We start from the raw sequence: 17,533 nt of genomic DNA, 5'->3' as shown, positions 1-17,533 counted from the left end.
CTTTTAACCGGATACCTTTTCTTTTTTCAAAAGTTCATAGTTCGTTTCTGTGGCCAAGTTCAGGTCAATGGTCAAGCTATCATTTTTTTATCTTCGGGGCCATCAATCAGACCATAGTCCATTTTCAAGAGGTTTTTCAAAATAACCTATTTTTTACTAAAATGTCGACGAATTTCTTAACTGTTCGAGCGGTTTTTTCCTATCCACCTGTATTAAAGTTAAGTATCTTATACCACTCTTTAAGTCCCGATTAATCTTGCCTTTAAAACGGGAGTAGTTAAGTAGTTTGCATTTGGTCCCCTAACCTTCGCCCCCTACAATACAAAGGTACTGCGTCATTCGTATCCGTAATGATTGATTTTCGGTAATTTGTTTAATGGAGATTTTATCGAAAGGACCTTGGCACCATGTCTGGGTTATTCGATACTTTAAAACATCATGCATGAGTCGTGTTAGGAAAACGCATCTTGATTTTAACAAAACCAGATTTTGTTGTTTCAATATGAAATAAATTATTTATGTAGGTATAATTTACTTACTGGTGATCTTGAAAACGGGAACCTTGAATGGATTAAGACGATGATCGATTCTCTTTTAATTTTCTACTGTATTTTTTGTTTTGAACGATCAAATGATAATCCTTTCCTAAATATATTAATTTATTTAGGAAAGGAACTATTAATTTAATGAATAATTGACGATAGATAAAATGTATGTATGTTTTAATTAGTATAATCACTATTTTATTGCCTACAATTAATATTGTTGTTGTTGCTAACAGAAAGGCGGCGGGAATCGACATGCGGTTCTAGAATGCACTAGTCGCAAGTTCCCTACCTTTCATTGACGTGACATAAAACAATTAAATACAGTACAATGACATTGAAACTGCACCGTAAGCGCAAACTCCACGTGTATGCCTCGAACCTTGAAATCAAGGAAAAATGTATATCATAAAATAGTCGATATAGCTCAACGATGTTACTTACCGAAGCCTATTTCATGGCGGACTGTGTTAGCCTTCACGATCACCGGCGTCTCTTTGTAAGTGCTGCCATCTGACGGGTCTTCTGGCTCCTCATTCTTAGTCTTCTCCGAGTCTTTGAAGTATTCCTCGAAATTGTTTTTGCTGAAGAAATCAAAGTCTATAGCTGCTCGTTTCATAGTTGGCGTCGCACTGCAAGCTTCTACTTCGAATTGTAGCATTCTAGCGGGCGACATGACCTCCAGGACGGGAGACGGTTTAATAAATATATCGTTCTCACTTTTCTTGGACAATGATAACTGCAGTAGTGTCTGCGGTCTGCGGATTTCTGGCGTTGTTGCCGAAAAATTGGATATTTCTTTCGAGGGTGTGGAAGTTTCTTCAGGGGGTTTAGAAGGTTCTTCCGAAGGTTTCTTCTCGTCTGATAGTATTGGTGTGTCATAGGTCAGTGTTAGCGTCTCATCTGTCAGTTTAAGTGTCTCTTCAGATAGTGCAGGTGTATCATCAAACAGAGCAAGTGACTCTTCCACTGGAACAAGTGTGTTATCCAGCTTATCCAGCAGTTCCGGAGTCTTATCTGTAAGTTTGGGCGTCTCTATGATCGGAGGTGATTTACTGATAGCGGATTCAGGGGGTGGTGTTTGCAATTCTGGTGTTTCTATAGGTGTTTGTAATTCCAAAGTTGGTGTGTAAGGAACACCAGATACAGGAGTACTCGCGTCAATAGACATCTCTCTGCCTATCGTTACGTTCTCCCCAATCACAGAGAAGTTCTCTAAACCCATGCGAAACGTATCATCCGGCAGTTCTAAGTTGTCCGGAATAAATTGGTTTGAACTTGAACTCTCAGACATGTTCAATGAAACCTCAGGGTTTTTACATTCAATCAACGGCGACTCCATATTAGGTACATGTGTTTAAAGTGATCCAGCTTTCCTTATCATGTATATTATACTTGCTTTATAACATTAAATCATACGTTAGTCTCGACTAATGTCCTTGAAATTATCTTGCCAATCGATAAGCACATACACAAGAATTTCACATCACTTACACGCACACATGCGCAGTGCGGTATTGTTTGTTTGTGTGCATTCGTGAGCTGTCAAACTAGTTTCGCGGCTACGTTTTCCTCAATCCGCTCAATGAAAATTATCTTATAAGAATCGAAAAACGTACTTTTGTATCGAAAACTATTATTGGAATGTTTGTATGACACAGGTATTCACTTCCAGCGTGTAAAACAGTTTTATCGCGCCATAGGTCCGGCTATAAATAGATTGGTAATCGCACTCGCGCACTGATTTTTGCCCGCCTTTTTATTCCTTTACAGACACATGAACAGTTGTAAATACTGCAGAGTAAAGTCCACTAGTCCACAATATAACAGTCAGAGTTTATGCCTTATGTTAATTCAGAGCAGAGTTTGTTTATTTCGCGTTACAAATGTAAGATACGGCCCGATGGCGCGTTCCACAACACAACTACATAATGTAGAAATGTCAACAAACAAGAGATTCCGACACTGTACTGCTCTGTCCATTGCGCGGGAAGTTAATTTTAACGCTAATATTACGTTGATTTTATGTTATTTGAGTTTAACTTCTATGATAACATTATAATCTCTATGTTTAGATATATTTCTTCAATTTTATCTCGTGTTTCTATAGCGAAGTAGATGCGTAGTAAATGAAAGTGAATTATTTATTATCTGTTGAACATCAACGCGCGCATTGTAAACAGCCGGGCTGTCAAACAAGTGGTTTTGGTTGTATTTGGCATGATTGCTATATGAATATTGACATTTATGGGCAGGTTTCGAGAAGAATATCTAATGTTAAGGTCAATTCTATTAGGAGCACGCCGTTTATAAAAGCGAAGTGAAATAAAACTAGCGCATCTTTTGCGGCTTTAATGAGAGTACTACCTACAAGGTGTTAATTACCATTATAGACAATATACTAGATTTCTGCGTATTCTATTAAATACGCAAATGACTCACTCGAACTATTTTCTGTTTTTACTATATTTGTAATTTTTAAGCCGATAACAAAATATTTTTCAATTTGTGCTGATTATGATTATCTCTCCGATTTTAAATATCGATTATAATTTGTGCATACGCAGCACTATTTATTTACATATTAATTTGACAGATAAACAAATTCATTGACAACAAATGACTTAAAATGACAAACGTTGTCAAGTTTGTTTTGAAAATCTTTCGCTTTGATCCTTCACAAAGTTCCATTAGGATTTCTGGACGTAAGATATTAGTAGATATAGAATATTTGAGTAGAGATAGAATATTAGTAGATAAAAAAAATCCTGAAATGAAGCTGCGAGTACATGTATTTACTGATATTTCTGTTCATAAAATAGTCTTAAAGTTCTTACAGTTTTCATATTCAAATACTTGATGATTTTATTTTAATATCCAGTAAAAAGCATGAAGTACAAAGGACTACTTCGTTTTTCATGCTTTTTTACAATGATGTTCAAATAAAACAGTTAAAAATAGATTACAACATATTTATTTCAAAACAAATCATTTCGCTTTCTTTTTCTTGCCGCCGGCGCCGTCCATTTTCCCGCCTTTCCGCTTACCACCTTTCTTGTCAGCCATTTTGAAACCTTTTTTATCAGAGTTGAAATTCTTCTTATCTCCTTTGAAATTACCTTTTTTCTTATTAAATTTCTTTGATTTATTGCCAAGTATTTTTCTATTGTATCCTTTGATCCACCTGTCTCTATTTTCTTCCCAAGCTAGTTGTTTTGTGCTTGCGTTGTCTGTGTTCGCCACTGCTTGACTTGAACCTTGCTTTTTGTTGGTTGCTGTATCTTCTAGGAGTGTGGAGAATTCTTCTGCTGACGCGAATAGGGAGCCGAGGTCGTCTGTACCTGAAAGAACAATAATACGAAATAAGTATAATTAAATATGCACTTTCGATGGCCTTTGATGATGTCTTTTGTCTATAAAAAGCGAAAAATTTGTCATTGTTAAAATTGCAATCAACAGAATTCATATTAAACTATAGAAAGGGATAAGCATACTATGTATAAAAATAGTAAATTATGTAACTTTTAAAAGAAAGATTCATAGTCTGAAAACAGTATTGTATTAAAATGTTTACCTTTCAATTTAAGTTTTCCTTTAGCTTTCTTCGCCATAGCGCCGGGGATATCTATCTTATCGTCATCATCATCACTGTCTTCCAGTAGTAATTCTGTAAATAAAAACATAGTACGAACATTAAAACGCGTTAACAAATTACTTATTGCAGTGAGATATAAAATTATAGAGCTATAAGTCGCTGTTATAATAGTTATAATCTATTTGTTAGAGTGAGATGAAGAGTTCACTCTTTATTTAGTAGACTAAAATAAGTAAAGTGACAGGAAAAAATAATATATTTACCATCTTCTTCTCCAGAGAGTGCTGGTTCATCTTCATCGCCAGAAATATTTAATTCACCGTCACTGCCTGTAAACATAAAAGAAAGAGTTTGTAGTACACAATACAAAATTACAATGGCCAGTAACCTGATAGTGAGACCATACAACAAGCAAATTACAGAAGTTTACACTGTTACCGATATTGTGGTTACACCCGGGAATCAAAGCTAGTGACTTGTTATAAATTGTGCCCTAGCCGAATCGAATGGGATCGAACCCGAGACATCATGATCAGCAGTTGGATACACTACTAACTGCGCCACAGAGGCATTATCTATACTAATATTATAAAGCTGAAGAGTTTGTTTGTGTGAACGCGGAACTACTGGTCTAACTACTCAGGAACTATTGGTCCAATTTGAAAAATTCTGTCAGTGTTAGATACACCATTTTTCGAGGAAGGCTATAGGCAATATATCATCACGCCACGACCAATAGGAGCAGAGTACCAGTAAAAAATGTTACAAAAACGTGCAAATTTTTTTCACTCTAATGTGACGCAAGCGAATTTGCGCGAGTCAGCTAGTGTTATATAAATAACATTAATAAACACAAACCTTCATCATCATCATCGCCGTCATCACCAGCAGCCGGTTCATCATCCTCCTCATCACCATCACTGCCAAGGTCGTGGTCCTCGTCGTCTTCCGTCTGCTTGTTTTTGCCGCGCTTCTGTTTTGTAGCCGCCATGTCTGCTAGGTAGTCCAGTTCGTCGTCCGATTCAGCTGTTGAATTAAATATGAATTTGTTAAGTATTGAAATGATTGTAACTACATTATTAAGTTACTACAAACTATGAACTACTTTAACTACAGATACTAAACCAAATTCTTATGAAATACATTTTCTTCTAGAAAAATTGGCGAAGGATAAAAAGTTACATCTTATTAACGAAAAAGGTCGATATTTTTATAATTTGTAATTGTTGTTTATATCGCTGACTTTAACAAACATACAAACAACTGACACAACGTAGAAAGAAACAGACCCATGTTACACCACTTGTGATATCTGTATTCTGAACAAATAAATGCTTGAATTGAATTGACCCGAAACAGCTATTTATGAACCTCACAAAAATTTCTTCAGTATGAGAGTCAAACGCACTACTTCCCGACACACTAGCATCTGCGTCGCTACGTAAATTTGTTGTTACAACAAATATTAGTTCTCTGTAAGAATCAAATGCCTGAACATCCTACACAGTTATAAAAGTAGTCTCGTATCAACCACCACCTTAATTTTTAGTGAACTAGCTTCAAGGCTCAAGGCAGGATTTGAAATAATAAGCAGATTGTTACCCATAGCCTTAGCTCCGGTGACAGTGTCGAGGTACTGCTCGAAGTCCTCGCTGTTGACAGAGTCCGCGTCACTGTCGTCGTCCTCCTCCGCGCCCGTGTCGCGACGCTTTTGTAGGAAACTAGAAATAAACATACATTTCATTACCTCTATGTTGAAAAACGGATAGACAGACATTGGCTCTCACAGTTATAAAAAATAACAATTTAATCATTCTGGTTAAAATCAAAAAGATATTAAAAGCACTTGGACGTAAAAAGAAACAAGTAATTTGTAAGTACTACTTTTTCATATTTTTAATCGCTGACACATGACGTGACGGGCAGACAGACTATACTTATACTTACTCATATAAGAATCTCTCATCGACGGGCACTTTGCTGGCATCTTCGTTCAAATACGACGACGAATTCACTGGTATACTCTTCAGACCTGCAAATAATACAATTTACTTACATTATTATACTTAACTCTAATTGATCCAATGCCATAACTTAATCAATAAAGTCTACCTAACAAGCCGCGGAGGCTAATTTAATTGAAACCGGCTAACTGTGCAGGTTTTGTAAAAGTGTCGCGCGTATGTACTCAATACACAGATACACTCTCAAAGTTCGCTGAGACTGTATTTAACACGATCGTTGAGAGCTCAGTTTACCTACTTCGGAAAATTTGCAATGCCTAAACAAGGCTACTAAGTGTGTCACTATCCAAATATAAGACCATTTTGTATATAATATAACTTAGTTAGCAATAAATGATTTGATTTGTATTATATAGAGTTTTTAATGTTTTTTTTGTTGTATGTTGCATAAGCATGGTGTGCAAAAATAAAAATATTTTTCTTTCTTCAAATATTTGTTCACTGAGAATTTATTGACAAGGAAACTCGGCAATTACTTTTTGATGGTTTTACGTGCTCTCCAAGGGAAGGAAAACATACCTTTAGCAGTATAATTCTTCCTAACAGCAAACTTGGGATGTGATCCTTTGATCTTCTTGACACCGTCATCATGTTGGTCCTCAGTTCGTTTCTTAGGGTTCTTGAACACGAAGCGGTCCAGGAATCGAATCCCGGCGAAGTCTTTGAGAGGATCGCCGCTGTATTGGATTATTTGTTCTGGAAATATAAAGCGTAGAACGATATATCACTTTCGACTTTTTTTAAGCTTTTTAAGCTTAAAGTAATAGCAGGAGCTAAATTGTTATATTAACTTACAGCTTTTTATTAACTTCAGTATTGGATAACTAGGAAAGTTTTGTATTTTCTCTAAATCTAATTACGTTAAATTAGTTATTGATATGGAACTATAATAAAAAGTTACTAACCTTGTATAAGTTTCTCAGCGAACAGTTTGACGGTGGGGTGGAAGTGCTTGGCGAGAGCCACGAGCTCGATGTAGGCGGAGCGATGCGCGCCCGCGAACGACGGGTTACGAGCGAACGGGTTGTATTCTGTTATCTCCTGCGAATACAAATATAATTAATATATTTACTGCCTTTGTAGCGCATCAGTATTGTAATTGACGTTAATATTTATTGTTTGACATCAAAGAGACTGGGGTTTTGTAAGTGGTTTCCATGATGGATTTGTTTATACTACTGTGTAACTGCCACTCAGTTCATAGGTTCGAATCCTGGATGGGGTCAAAAGTTATTATCCCAGGCCTGAAGTTGCCAGCGAGTTAAGGTTGTAGAACTCCGTGCCTTGAAAGCACTTAAAGCCGTCGGTCCTGTGCTTCTAACCGGTAATGTCGGATACAGTTCCCCCGGGATATAAGAGTGACGGAATAAAATTGCACACATTTGGACAATAAAAACAAAGTCCTGTCGACTGGTTACAATGGCATATGCTGCTATATTCCAAATATAGGCTAGAAGGATAGTATTACTGTGTACTACTGTATTTCCTACCTGATAACATTAAAGAAATATTAACTAAATGACCTTAACCAGAGAAGAACAGAACAGCTATAATTGACGTAAACAGGAGTCTTATGCCCTGCAGTGGCGAGAGAGAAAAGCTATAAATTATCATGATTTATAAATCATCAAATTGTCATCTACCTTATCCATATTAACAGTCTTCTTCAGCTGTATCTTGGCCTCCACCTCCTTCTCCTCGCCATCGTCCTTGACCACGCCCTCAGTCTTGACCCTGGCGTGGTACCAGCCCGGCGTGACGGTGGACTGCTTGCGTTTCTTCGGCTTTATGTTACCCTGCTCGTCTATCTTTAAGTCCACGTACGATTCTTCTTCGTCGTCTTCTGTAGAAGGGAAGAGAAAAAAAATTGATTACTTGCGTTAGAAGATTTTGTGTAAGGTTAAAGTAATGAGTGCGAGATCAAAAGGTCTCAAGTTCGATTCCTGGGTCAGACAAAGTGCTATTAGCCTTTTGTTATTACACTATTCTGAACAAGCTTATGTCTGAACCAGTTTCCAGGGCATTAAAAACGGGTTGTGTTAATCAAGGTTAACTATCTACACGCTAAATTTCATTAAAATCAGTTCAGTAGTTTTAGAGTGATATCCGCCCGGAGCAAAGTGTAAAGTCCTAAAACGGCAGCAATTCAGATGATCTAAAAACATCTGGAACATTTATCACCTTTGATCTCTGTCTAGATACGCGAAAGATGCATAATTTTATGTGTTTGTTTTAATGTATCATTACTGGACACTGCAGAGGGTACCTAATTCCGGGATAAATCCGGATTTCATAGTAATTTGTACCTTACAGAGCAAGTATAATCAAATCAATTTCATACCTAACTAATGGTCACGGGAAAGGCAATAAATTAACTAAACCTGGATTCATAGTATGTAGTTTGAACCTTAGAGACCCAGTACAATCAAATAAACTCATACCCAACAAATCCTTCTTATCTCCATGCAGCAAGTCAACTCTCTTCTGCTCCACTTTGACCTCGTCATCTTCTGCGCTCGTGTCCAGCGTCTTGTTTACTTCTGTGATGTCTTCTTGATCACTCTGTGCCTGTTCATCACCGTCTTCTATTTCTTGGGGTTCTTCTTTTACTTCCTAGAAAAGAAATATATTTAAAACAGTATACTATATAATAATAGTAGCCAAATTTCGTTATAACATTTCGCTGTATTATTTAGAGTCAATTTTTTGTTTTTCTTTTTGTAGTCAGGTGACTTACGGAGATTGATAACTAATCAAATCAAATCAGCTATTCTTTATGAAGCTTTTTCGTTTAATAATGCTGTATGACGTTAAAACTGTGATAAAACATCACACACAGTTGGGACAAACGGGAGATTTGAAAAGTTGAAACAAAACAAAACAAATTATCTATATCTATGACATATGAAATTACTTGTAATTTATCATCTTACATTAAATTTTTTATTCTTAAAATAACTTAAGCATTTCAATATACTTTTTAGCTAAACGAGATTTTTAATATTCGGAGACATTGTCAAATATCCAATTTTACACAATTATCAACTTCAAAAAGGGCACGAATGTCGCAAGGTATTAGTGCTCATTCACGTTGACTCGCGGGCGCGGTGGCGGGCGCGGTCGCGAAATATCAAACATATGGCGATGTACCGAAGTGTTCACGTACAAACCGTTCGCGCGGTCTAAGTCGCGGGCGAGCTAGCGGCGTCGCGCGCGGCCCGCGTGGCGCGCTCGCGCCAATATCAAACAAGTGAAGATGTTCGTGTGTGTTCACGTCGAACTAGCGGTGGCGGGCGCGATTCACTCGCGATGTCAAGTAATATCAACCAGTTTGAGCCAAACGCCCGCCTGGCGGCCAACGTGAACACAAATCGCCACGTCCCCGCGCTCGCGACCGCCACCGCGCCCGCGAGTTCCAACGTGAACAAGCACTTACATGTATTGATTTACCTTTTAAAACAATTTTCACTGTCAAAAAACCATTGCCAAATACGTGATAAAACACTTTCAGCTATTAAACAACAATACGTCAGTAACCTACCTCTTTAATCTCCCTCTTAGTCCACACCAACATCACAGCATCTTTTTTCGCGCCATCCTTCAACACCTGAGACACAAGGAACAACATCCCGCAAGCTTGCGCCGGCGTCATATAACAGCACAGCTGTAGTAGCCGCTTGACGAACGAGCACACCCGGGGGACGTTCTTGTCTTGCTTCAGTGACTTGTAGATGAGAGAGAAGAGTAGTGCCGAGTGTGTCGTGTTGAATATATCCGCGTTTGTTAGTTTGCGGTACAGGGCGGTGTAGTAACTGGAAAAGCAAATGTTGGTTAATATTGTTGACTAGCTGATCCGCGCAACTTTGCTTGCGTCACATAAGAGAATCTTAATTTTACCTACTCTGCTCCGATTCGTCGTAGCGTCATGATATATAGCCTATAGCCTTTCTCGATAAATAGGCTATCTAGTACTGAAATAATTTTTCAAATCGAAACAGTAGTTCCCAAGATTAGCGCGTTCAAACAATCTAACAAACTCTTCAGCTTTATAATATTAGTATAGATTAAATTGTCTTTCTTCTAAACTATGTTGGAGACGGCTTTCAGTCTCGCCGGATGCAGGTGAATACCAGTGTTTTACATGGAGCGACCGCCTATCTGACCTTCACAACACAGTTACCTGGGTTATAAACTCGATACCCTTCGGTAAGACTGGTTAACAAGCAACCTTGGGACAACCTCGGCAAGCGTGTCTTAACCTCTGAGATCGATTCGCGCGGCTGTTGTTAACTTAAAAGCATCATATAGGCTACTAATTTCAACAAAATAATCTAGCATTTATATTGATTTTTCATGTAAATTATATTTCGTAAATTTGCACTCCGCTACGCCGACAAAACATGCTTTTACTGTGTTTTCTAACAAATAAATATTTATATAGTAAAACAGCTTAAGAATTACACTAAATTCCTAATAATAACTGAGACAATTCGTACATGCGAAAGTCTTCAAATTTGTCAAACTATTACAAACTCACCGATCACTAGTCCCTTTCGACGCATCACTGATATGAAACAACAGCGCGAGCGCGTGTATCGCTATATTGATCCCCGCGAGGTGCACCAGGCGATGTATCGCGTCGATATGTGCCGGGGTCTCTGACAGGCGCTCCTTGTTGGCGAACGGGTACGCTCGCTTCACGCCCGTCAGGATCGCTGACATTAGACGTGAGTCTATTTCACCCTGGGAAACAAAAATATGTTTAACTATCTTTTATTAATATCAGAAGTTATCTATCTATATATATAAAAATGAAACCCATTTTCCTTGGTCACGGCATCACACGTGAATGGCTGGACCGATTTTACTAATTCTTTTGTGTTGTATTTTTTATTATTAGGAGAAGGTTCTTGCGGAAAACAATATTAAGAAAATCTCTCAGAAATATTGAAAAATAGACATTTAATTTATTTTAGACGGTACGAAGTTCGCCGGGTCAGCTAGTTTATAATAAACTAGCGGAAGCCAGTACGTGCTATAGCCCGTTGATTCCATTGCCACGGGAATTTTATTAACACTTTTAAATTAGACAAAAATAATACTACAGTCCAAAAAGTTAGTAGAAAGCTTTATATGCAAGGTTCAAGGCTGATGGAGATATGCAAAATTCGGAAATTATATCAATATAGTGACTGTATTTTAAATACACAATATTCTGAATTGTAATCTAGATAAATTGTCAGACTACATAACATACCTTTTTGATAGAAGCTTTGAAGAATGAGAAATATATTCTGATGAGATTCTCTGCTATCTGTGAGTCGTCCTTGCCCAAATAGAACTGATTTAGAAAACATATGCCGTAGTATTGAGCACGAGATGAAATGTTTGACCTGGAATAAAAAAAATACATGAAAATTACGTAATAATATGTACATACATCAAATCTCGCCGTTTTTCCATTCAGAAAAGACAGAGACTAAACTGTTAGAGTTCTCACGGCTGAATTGGAACATTACTCACTTTTGCAAGTGGCGGTTTCTGAGGTACGTTTAGCGGTAGTCTATCTATTCAATAGCGGGCATTAATTAGCCTTCTTCTTCTTATCGTATGGTTAGTGGTCAACCTAGTGTCAAAGTTGTTCAAGCCGCCCGAAGGCCTTTGACGTGGCTTAACGACTGCTATCTTATTGACAACAACCGGGAGCGACTTTTTACGTGCCCTCCGAAGCACGGAGACGCCCGTTCAAATACCACTATGTGGTCACCCATCTATGGAATGACCGCGCCAAGGTTTGCTTAACCCATAGATCGTTTACCGACCGGTGAGCGCAACTGGCTACGGGCGCCTCAATAGTGTGGTAAATTTAGTTTGTTACCTGAACAGCATCTTCTCAATATCAGCGAGCACGACTTTCTTCATATTAGGATGGTTGAACAGCAGCTGACAGAGGTGATAGATGACCTTACTGGCCACCGCCTGACTCGGGTCTCCCAACTTGTTGATTATGTTCGTTAGTAACATCTGTGGACATTAATTAATACATTTATTTATATAAAAATGAAAATGATACATACATAATATAAGACTGCTTCTATGGTGCGGTCGGTTGTGTAACTGACTGCTAACCATGAGGTTCCGGGTTCGAGAACCATGTGTATGTATGTACGTCCATTTTATGCCCGAAAGTGTAAGTGTAGGTATGTGAAATACACCCACGTTGATTAACAATGTTAGTTTCATGTAATATAGGACGAGCTTATTGCAACCGGGTTACGTTATCCGACTCTGGGCTATTATTAAAAAATATTTTAATATAAATTAAAAATGACCAATAATATTTTGCCCGACTCGGGAATCGAACCCGACACTTCATGATTAGCAGTCGGGTCATTATTAATGACATCGGAAACCTCTGATGCCATTATCTTAGTAACCAAGTCAAAATAAATTAACATTATAATTGGTTAATAATAATGTTAATTTATTTTGACTTAGTGATTCGCAGTTACATAACACTGCCGCCCGGACCACAAAGGTATTCTTTGAATCCCTAACATGGAAAAAACATGGTGTACATAAATTATGTAAATTAACAAACAAACTTACTTTTTCTCTCTCTGGATGGTGCATCAGTAAATACGACATGGCACTCACTGCCTTCTCCTTGTTAGCCTCTACCGAGTCATGTGCAAACTTGTTCAGAGCCTCCACGTACGCTGAAATCATTTAAACAGTCAATATTATTATATTTGACGGCGAATATATTACACAAATCACATCGGCGATGTTTTGAAAAAAAGATCAGGTGCGAAGTACTCGTATATAAACCATCTAACTGTGACTTGGAGGACTTTGTTTATAGTGTCCAAGTGTGTACACAATACACAGGTACACTCTCTATTCCGTTACTCTCATTATCCGGTTAGACGGTAGACAGGACCGGTGAGAACTCAGGCGCAGTACCGACGGCCTTCAGCTCGCCTAGGCACGGAGGTCTACAACCTAAACTTCCTAACTCAGAGTAATCACTAAGAAATTCTTAACAGAAAAAATCCAGAACAACTTTTTGGTCTGACCCGCGGTTCGAACCCAAGACCTTTAACGGATACTACCGAATGCGCCACAGAGGCAGTCAATACACATAATGTATGATTTATTAAATATAATACATAATTCTAATAGTATAGTAAATAATACTCACTCCCATACAACTCCTTCAACTGATCCTCATAGAACCACAGCTTGAGTATATTCCTCCTCGCCTGCTTGTTGCCTGACGTCATCTCGTCTAAGTGCGCCAGTGGATGCTGCTCTAGGGTCCTCAGTTTGATGTCCGGGATCAGCAGTTCTGACACTAATAGCTCTGATAGTGCATCTGTTGGCAAAAGTTGACATTTAGAAAAACTCATAGCTAGAGGACGATAAACGATCTTTGGGTCAAGCAACCTTTGGTGCGGTCATGCTATAGATGGGTGACCACATAGTGAACAGAGATTCTCTGTGCTTCGGAGGGAATGTTAAAAGTCAGTCATACTATCTTTATTCATACCTATGTTAACTTTTTTCAAGAGCAAAAATCTCGCAAGACTTGATAAATAACATCGGCAATTACTTTTGTTCTAGAAAATAAAATAAGAGCATTGATTTATTTCTTTGTACCAAAATATTCTGGCATTGGATTATAAAAATCTTGTTTACTATGCATCCATTGATTTGAGCAATGAATATAAAGTACAAAATAACTTTTTATTGTTGCAATCATAATAAGTTCCTGATAAAATAACGGACTACTATAGGTGGCCCACTTAGCGGAGTGCCTTGGCATTCACGATTTATCAAGATATATAATTAAAAATTTTTAACATTTTCAAAATAAAGTAGTTGTCAAAAGCTACCTTTAGCTGCATAAGCCTAGTTACTGATGTTTCAAATTATGCATACGCCTTACGAGACCCATTAGCTGCATAAACATACAAACCACTAATGTTCTAAATTCTTAATTTTACATACTACACCAGCCGCGTAGTTTGCACACAAGGCTTTCTACTAAGTCGTTGAACTATAAACTACTGGACATTCAAGTATATCATTCCACGATAACAATACAATAACAACCGAAATAAAAATAATACAAAGTTTAGTATTTATTGGAAACATTTCACGTATAGTACAGTGCGAGAGAACATTCGAAGGTCATGTACTCCACCCGGGTACTTCTCACAATACTCTCATTGTCATTGGTAGTGACACATGCCCGTACGCAGGCCTTTAAAAACGCTCTCCGCGTTGTCAACGGCACCGATGACATACCCTCAATACACCCTTACGTCGTAAGCCTCAAGACAATGTCCGGCCTTAGCGGCATGCGGAAATGTACCGGTACTCTCATCACATCTAAACGAGTGTTGACAGCATCTCATTGCATTAAATCGAGAATAAGCCGATACATACAGTGGGGAAACATGTCTCTACCACTAACAAAAACACTGTTGAAAAGAAAAGTACTGAAATCTATAAGACATCCAAATCAGAGGCATAATAATGATATTGTAATATTATTTGTCGATCCAGTATTTTTAGATGCATATGGAAGGTTGTCGGCGCTGGACTACAGAACTTTACTAGGCCATTCAGTAACATATGCTGGGTTTGGATTGACTTTTCATCCTGGATTAGCGTGGGATGGGAACACAATGAGACTGGACACAAGTAAACGACCGTTACAGGTCGGAGAAGGCATTGTAAAGTCTTGTCGTATTGAGTTCGGTTATGATAGGTACATTTGCATCGCAGCCAAGTGCTCGTCGAAACAAATGCCTATGTATGGTGACTCTGGCGGACCTCTGTTCCTTGGCAATCAAATTGTTGGTATTGCTAAGTCAATAGCTGCAGGAAGAAAGAGGTATCGGACCAGTCGCGACACTTACTTTACGCCAATAAGCCCGTATTTAACGTGGATTCAGAGAGTGATTAGTATAGATAACTGATTTTATGCTTCAATATCAATAAAGTTCAAGTAAATCTACTCATGATAACTTAAAGGAATAATGTGAGAAGAAAGTAAATTGATATGCAAAGAACACAGTTTAATAAGAAGAAGAAGGTGTTACACCCTTTTGTGCAATTAGTTGTCTTTAGATCTTGTCTAGAAGAGGCGAATTGTTACGAATTGAACGTTCACAGAGAGAGTGAGCTTTGCGCGAACCAATTCACGGCGAATTCGCCCCTTCTGGACCAGGTTTTACTTATTAAGTTGTAAATAAAGAGTACCAACTCAGAAAATTTTGTGTTTCATTCCACTGTCACAATGAAAACAAAATATGTATTGCGGCAATTAGACATATTAAAGTTTCTTAATTAACACGAAATATTATTACTATATCTAACACAGCTACATTAAATAACAACCAGTACAATTTTTGGTGGTCTTCTCACCATGGCAGGCATACCTGAGAGGGACCAATATAATGCAAATTGTGTGTAACTTAAAAGAACTTACCAATAATAATAATGCCATCTTTCTTCTTTGCTGGTTTCACATTGTTTATTAGATTTCTTAGTGCTGTCAAATTGTAGATAGGATTGTCCTGTAAAAAACATTACAATTTTAATATCATGTAATGCTTGGTAATCGAAAATTTGATGCAAAAAATTTAAAAAAACCTCCCCTTTGAATTATTCGGAATTAAAAGGGGAGAGTAGGATTAGTTTTACCAATTTTTAGCTTTTTAGGGTAGCCATACTCAAAGGGTAAGGAACCCTTTTACTAAGATTTCTATGTCTAACTGTCACCAGAATTTATCTCATGAACCGTGATAGTTAGACCATAGAAATTTTCACAGATTATGTATTTCTGTTTCTGCTATAACTATAACTAAAAAACTGAATAAATTAAACATTTAAGGGGGGCTTCCATACAGTAAAAGTGACTTCTTTCCTGTTTTTATAAATACATAAATAATAATACTGAAACTCTTCATGCCTCAATCCACTGCACTTGACCAGTCCAGTGGATATAAAATGATAACCCATTTTTTATTTGGAAGAAGAAATTTTATCATTAGAAAAGTAAATATAGGTTTGATTTATAATGTTGTTTTAACAGAATATAACTCACTTGTATAAGTATAGTAGCGGCTGCTACTCTGTCACCTATGGCACCTTTATTTAACAGTGTTTTAGCCCACTGGTGATCCGATGATCCACTTCTATTTGTCTCTGAAATTAAATATGAATACTTAGTAAACCTCAATTAATGTACTAATATATTAAAAAGAATGCTTCTGTGGGGCAGGATGTAGACTGTAGTGTAAATGACAGCTGACAACGAGGTCCTATTGTCTTTTTTTTATATTAGATTAATTATTCTCAATAGTAGACCAAAGTTTGGTAATGTGCCTAGTATATGGCAATAGGTTCACTGTTTTTTTTTAATATGATGTATGGACCTTACTGAAGTTGGGATAGGGACAGATTAAAGAAAGATTGTTTACTGTAATATGCAAATAAGAAACACTAAATACTCCGTAAAAATGTTATTCTCTTACTTGTCTCATAAGCCATTGTGTCTCCATGTAATGCACTGCTTGCTTCCTTCCTTATCTCCTCTATCTGTTCTTGTGTAAGGGTTTTAGACACTGTGGGCTCTTCTGGTAACTGAAATAGATAGATTAGGTATATAAAATTTTGTAATATCAACATCATTGGTGAATAATTTTTGTTGATTAGTTTGTATGGACGTCACGAATATACATAGTACCTTATTTAATTAATAGTTCAATGGTTTTAAATGGAAGTAAATAACTTTAAACCAGTATTTTAAGTTAATTTTTATGGTTATGTATACAAAAATAGTGTCTTACAATATATTGAGAAATGTGGTGTCATTTACTAAATTGGGATTTTATTTCTTGTCTGTATGGAGTATGTAGCGTTTGTAAGTCTTACCTGATGATACCATTTCTTTTTATCCTCAAATTCCAACGTTTCTGCGAAATGCTTCGCAATACCTTGGCTTTTCTTTTGATCGGCATTTTTATCAGTTTGCCCGTAGTTTGTGTACGCCTCATCAACTAATATGTTCTCCTCGAACCTCTTATGCTTCATGTTTACTTAATTATTACAGACTGAATTAATAAAATATAACAAAAACACGTGAAAATTCAACACTTGCCATGCCTCATTGACATTTCGTTTGTTTGACAGAAAAGTCTGAAGAATTGTCCGTTCGTAAACATTTTGTTACATGATTTCTAACTTTATTTTAAAACCATAATAGCTATTTAAATTAAATGCAGGTAAATGCTTGAAAGGATAAGGTAATAAATATTTCTGAATTTTATAATTCGGCCAATTGTTTTGTTTAC

The 17,533-nt window shown here is 37.2% G+C and overlaps 2 protein-coding genes across 2 annotated transcripts in view; both read right to left on the bottom strand.

Annotated features, from left to right (window-relative positions):
* LOC142984224 (ribosomal protein S6 kinase alpha-5-like) overlaps positions 1-2,472 on the bottom strand; it is a 109,190-nt gene extending 106,718 nt beyond the window's left edge. Inside the window, exon 1 of the mRNA XM_076131673.1 lies at positions 990-2,472. Coding sequence (XP_075987788.1) covers positions 990-1,887 — 898 coding nt within the window. The 5' untranslated portion in view covers positions 1,888-2,472. The remainder of the gene's footprint in view (positions 1-989) is intronic.
* Positions 2,473-3,503: 1,031 nt separating this feature from the next.
* Positions 3,504-17,361, bottom strand: Noc1 (Nucleolar complex protein 1). The gene is made up of 20 exons (XM_076131624.1): positions 17,115-17,361; positions 16,715-16,823; positions 16,285-16,385; positions 15,667-15,754; positions 13,369-13,542; positions 12,774-12,883; positions 12,043-12,188; positions 11,422-11,557; positions 10,702-10,907; positions 9,706-9,976; positions 8,606-8,777; positions 7,808-8,007; positions 7,070-7,205; positions 6,684-6,860; positions 6,088-6,172; positions 5,743-5,861; positions 4,999-5,166; positions 4,404-4,469; positions 4,120-4,212; positions 3,504-3,886 (listed from the first exon to the last, which is right to left on the bottom strand). Exons 1-20 carry the CDS (start codon positions 17,271-17,273, stop codon positions 3,534-3,536), a joined length of 3,069 nt encoding a protein of 1,022 aa, XP_075987739.1. The 5' UTR covers positions 17,274-17,361; the 3' UTR covers positions 3,504-3,533.
* Positions 17,362-17,533: the final 172 nt, after the last annotated feature.

The sequence above is a fragment of the Anticarsia gemmatalis genome, chromosome 26, assembly GCF_050436995.1.
Source record: "Anticarsia gemmatalis isolate Benzon Research Colony breed Stoneville strain chromosome 26, ilAntGemm2 primary, whole genome shotgun sequence".
In the NCBI taxonomy this organism is placed as follows: domain Eukaryota; kingdom Metazoa; phylum Arthropoda; class Insecta; order Lepidoptera; family Erebidae; genus Anticarsia; species Anticarsia gemmatalis.
Note: the sequence above shows the minus strand (reverse complement) of the source record. Positions and strands in the feature narration are given on the sequence as shown.

Coding starts and splice junctions, on each gene's coding strand:
- Noc1 (XM_076131624.1), bottom strand. CDS start 17,273: ATGAAGCATAAGAGGTTCGAGGAGAACATATTAGTTGATGAGGCGTAC. Junction 12,884..13,368: donor GTTGAAGGAGTTGTATGGGA/GTGAGTATTATT, acceptor AAATGATTTCAG/CGTACGTGGAGGCTCTGAAC. Junction 8,008..8,605: donor AGATAAGAAGGATTTGTTGG/GTATGAGTTTAT, acceptor TCCCTTCTACAG/AAGACGACGAAGAAGAATCG.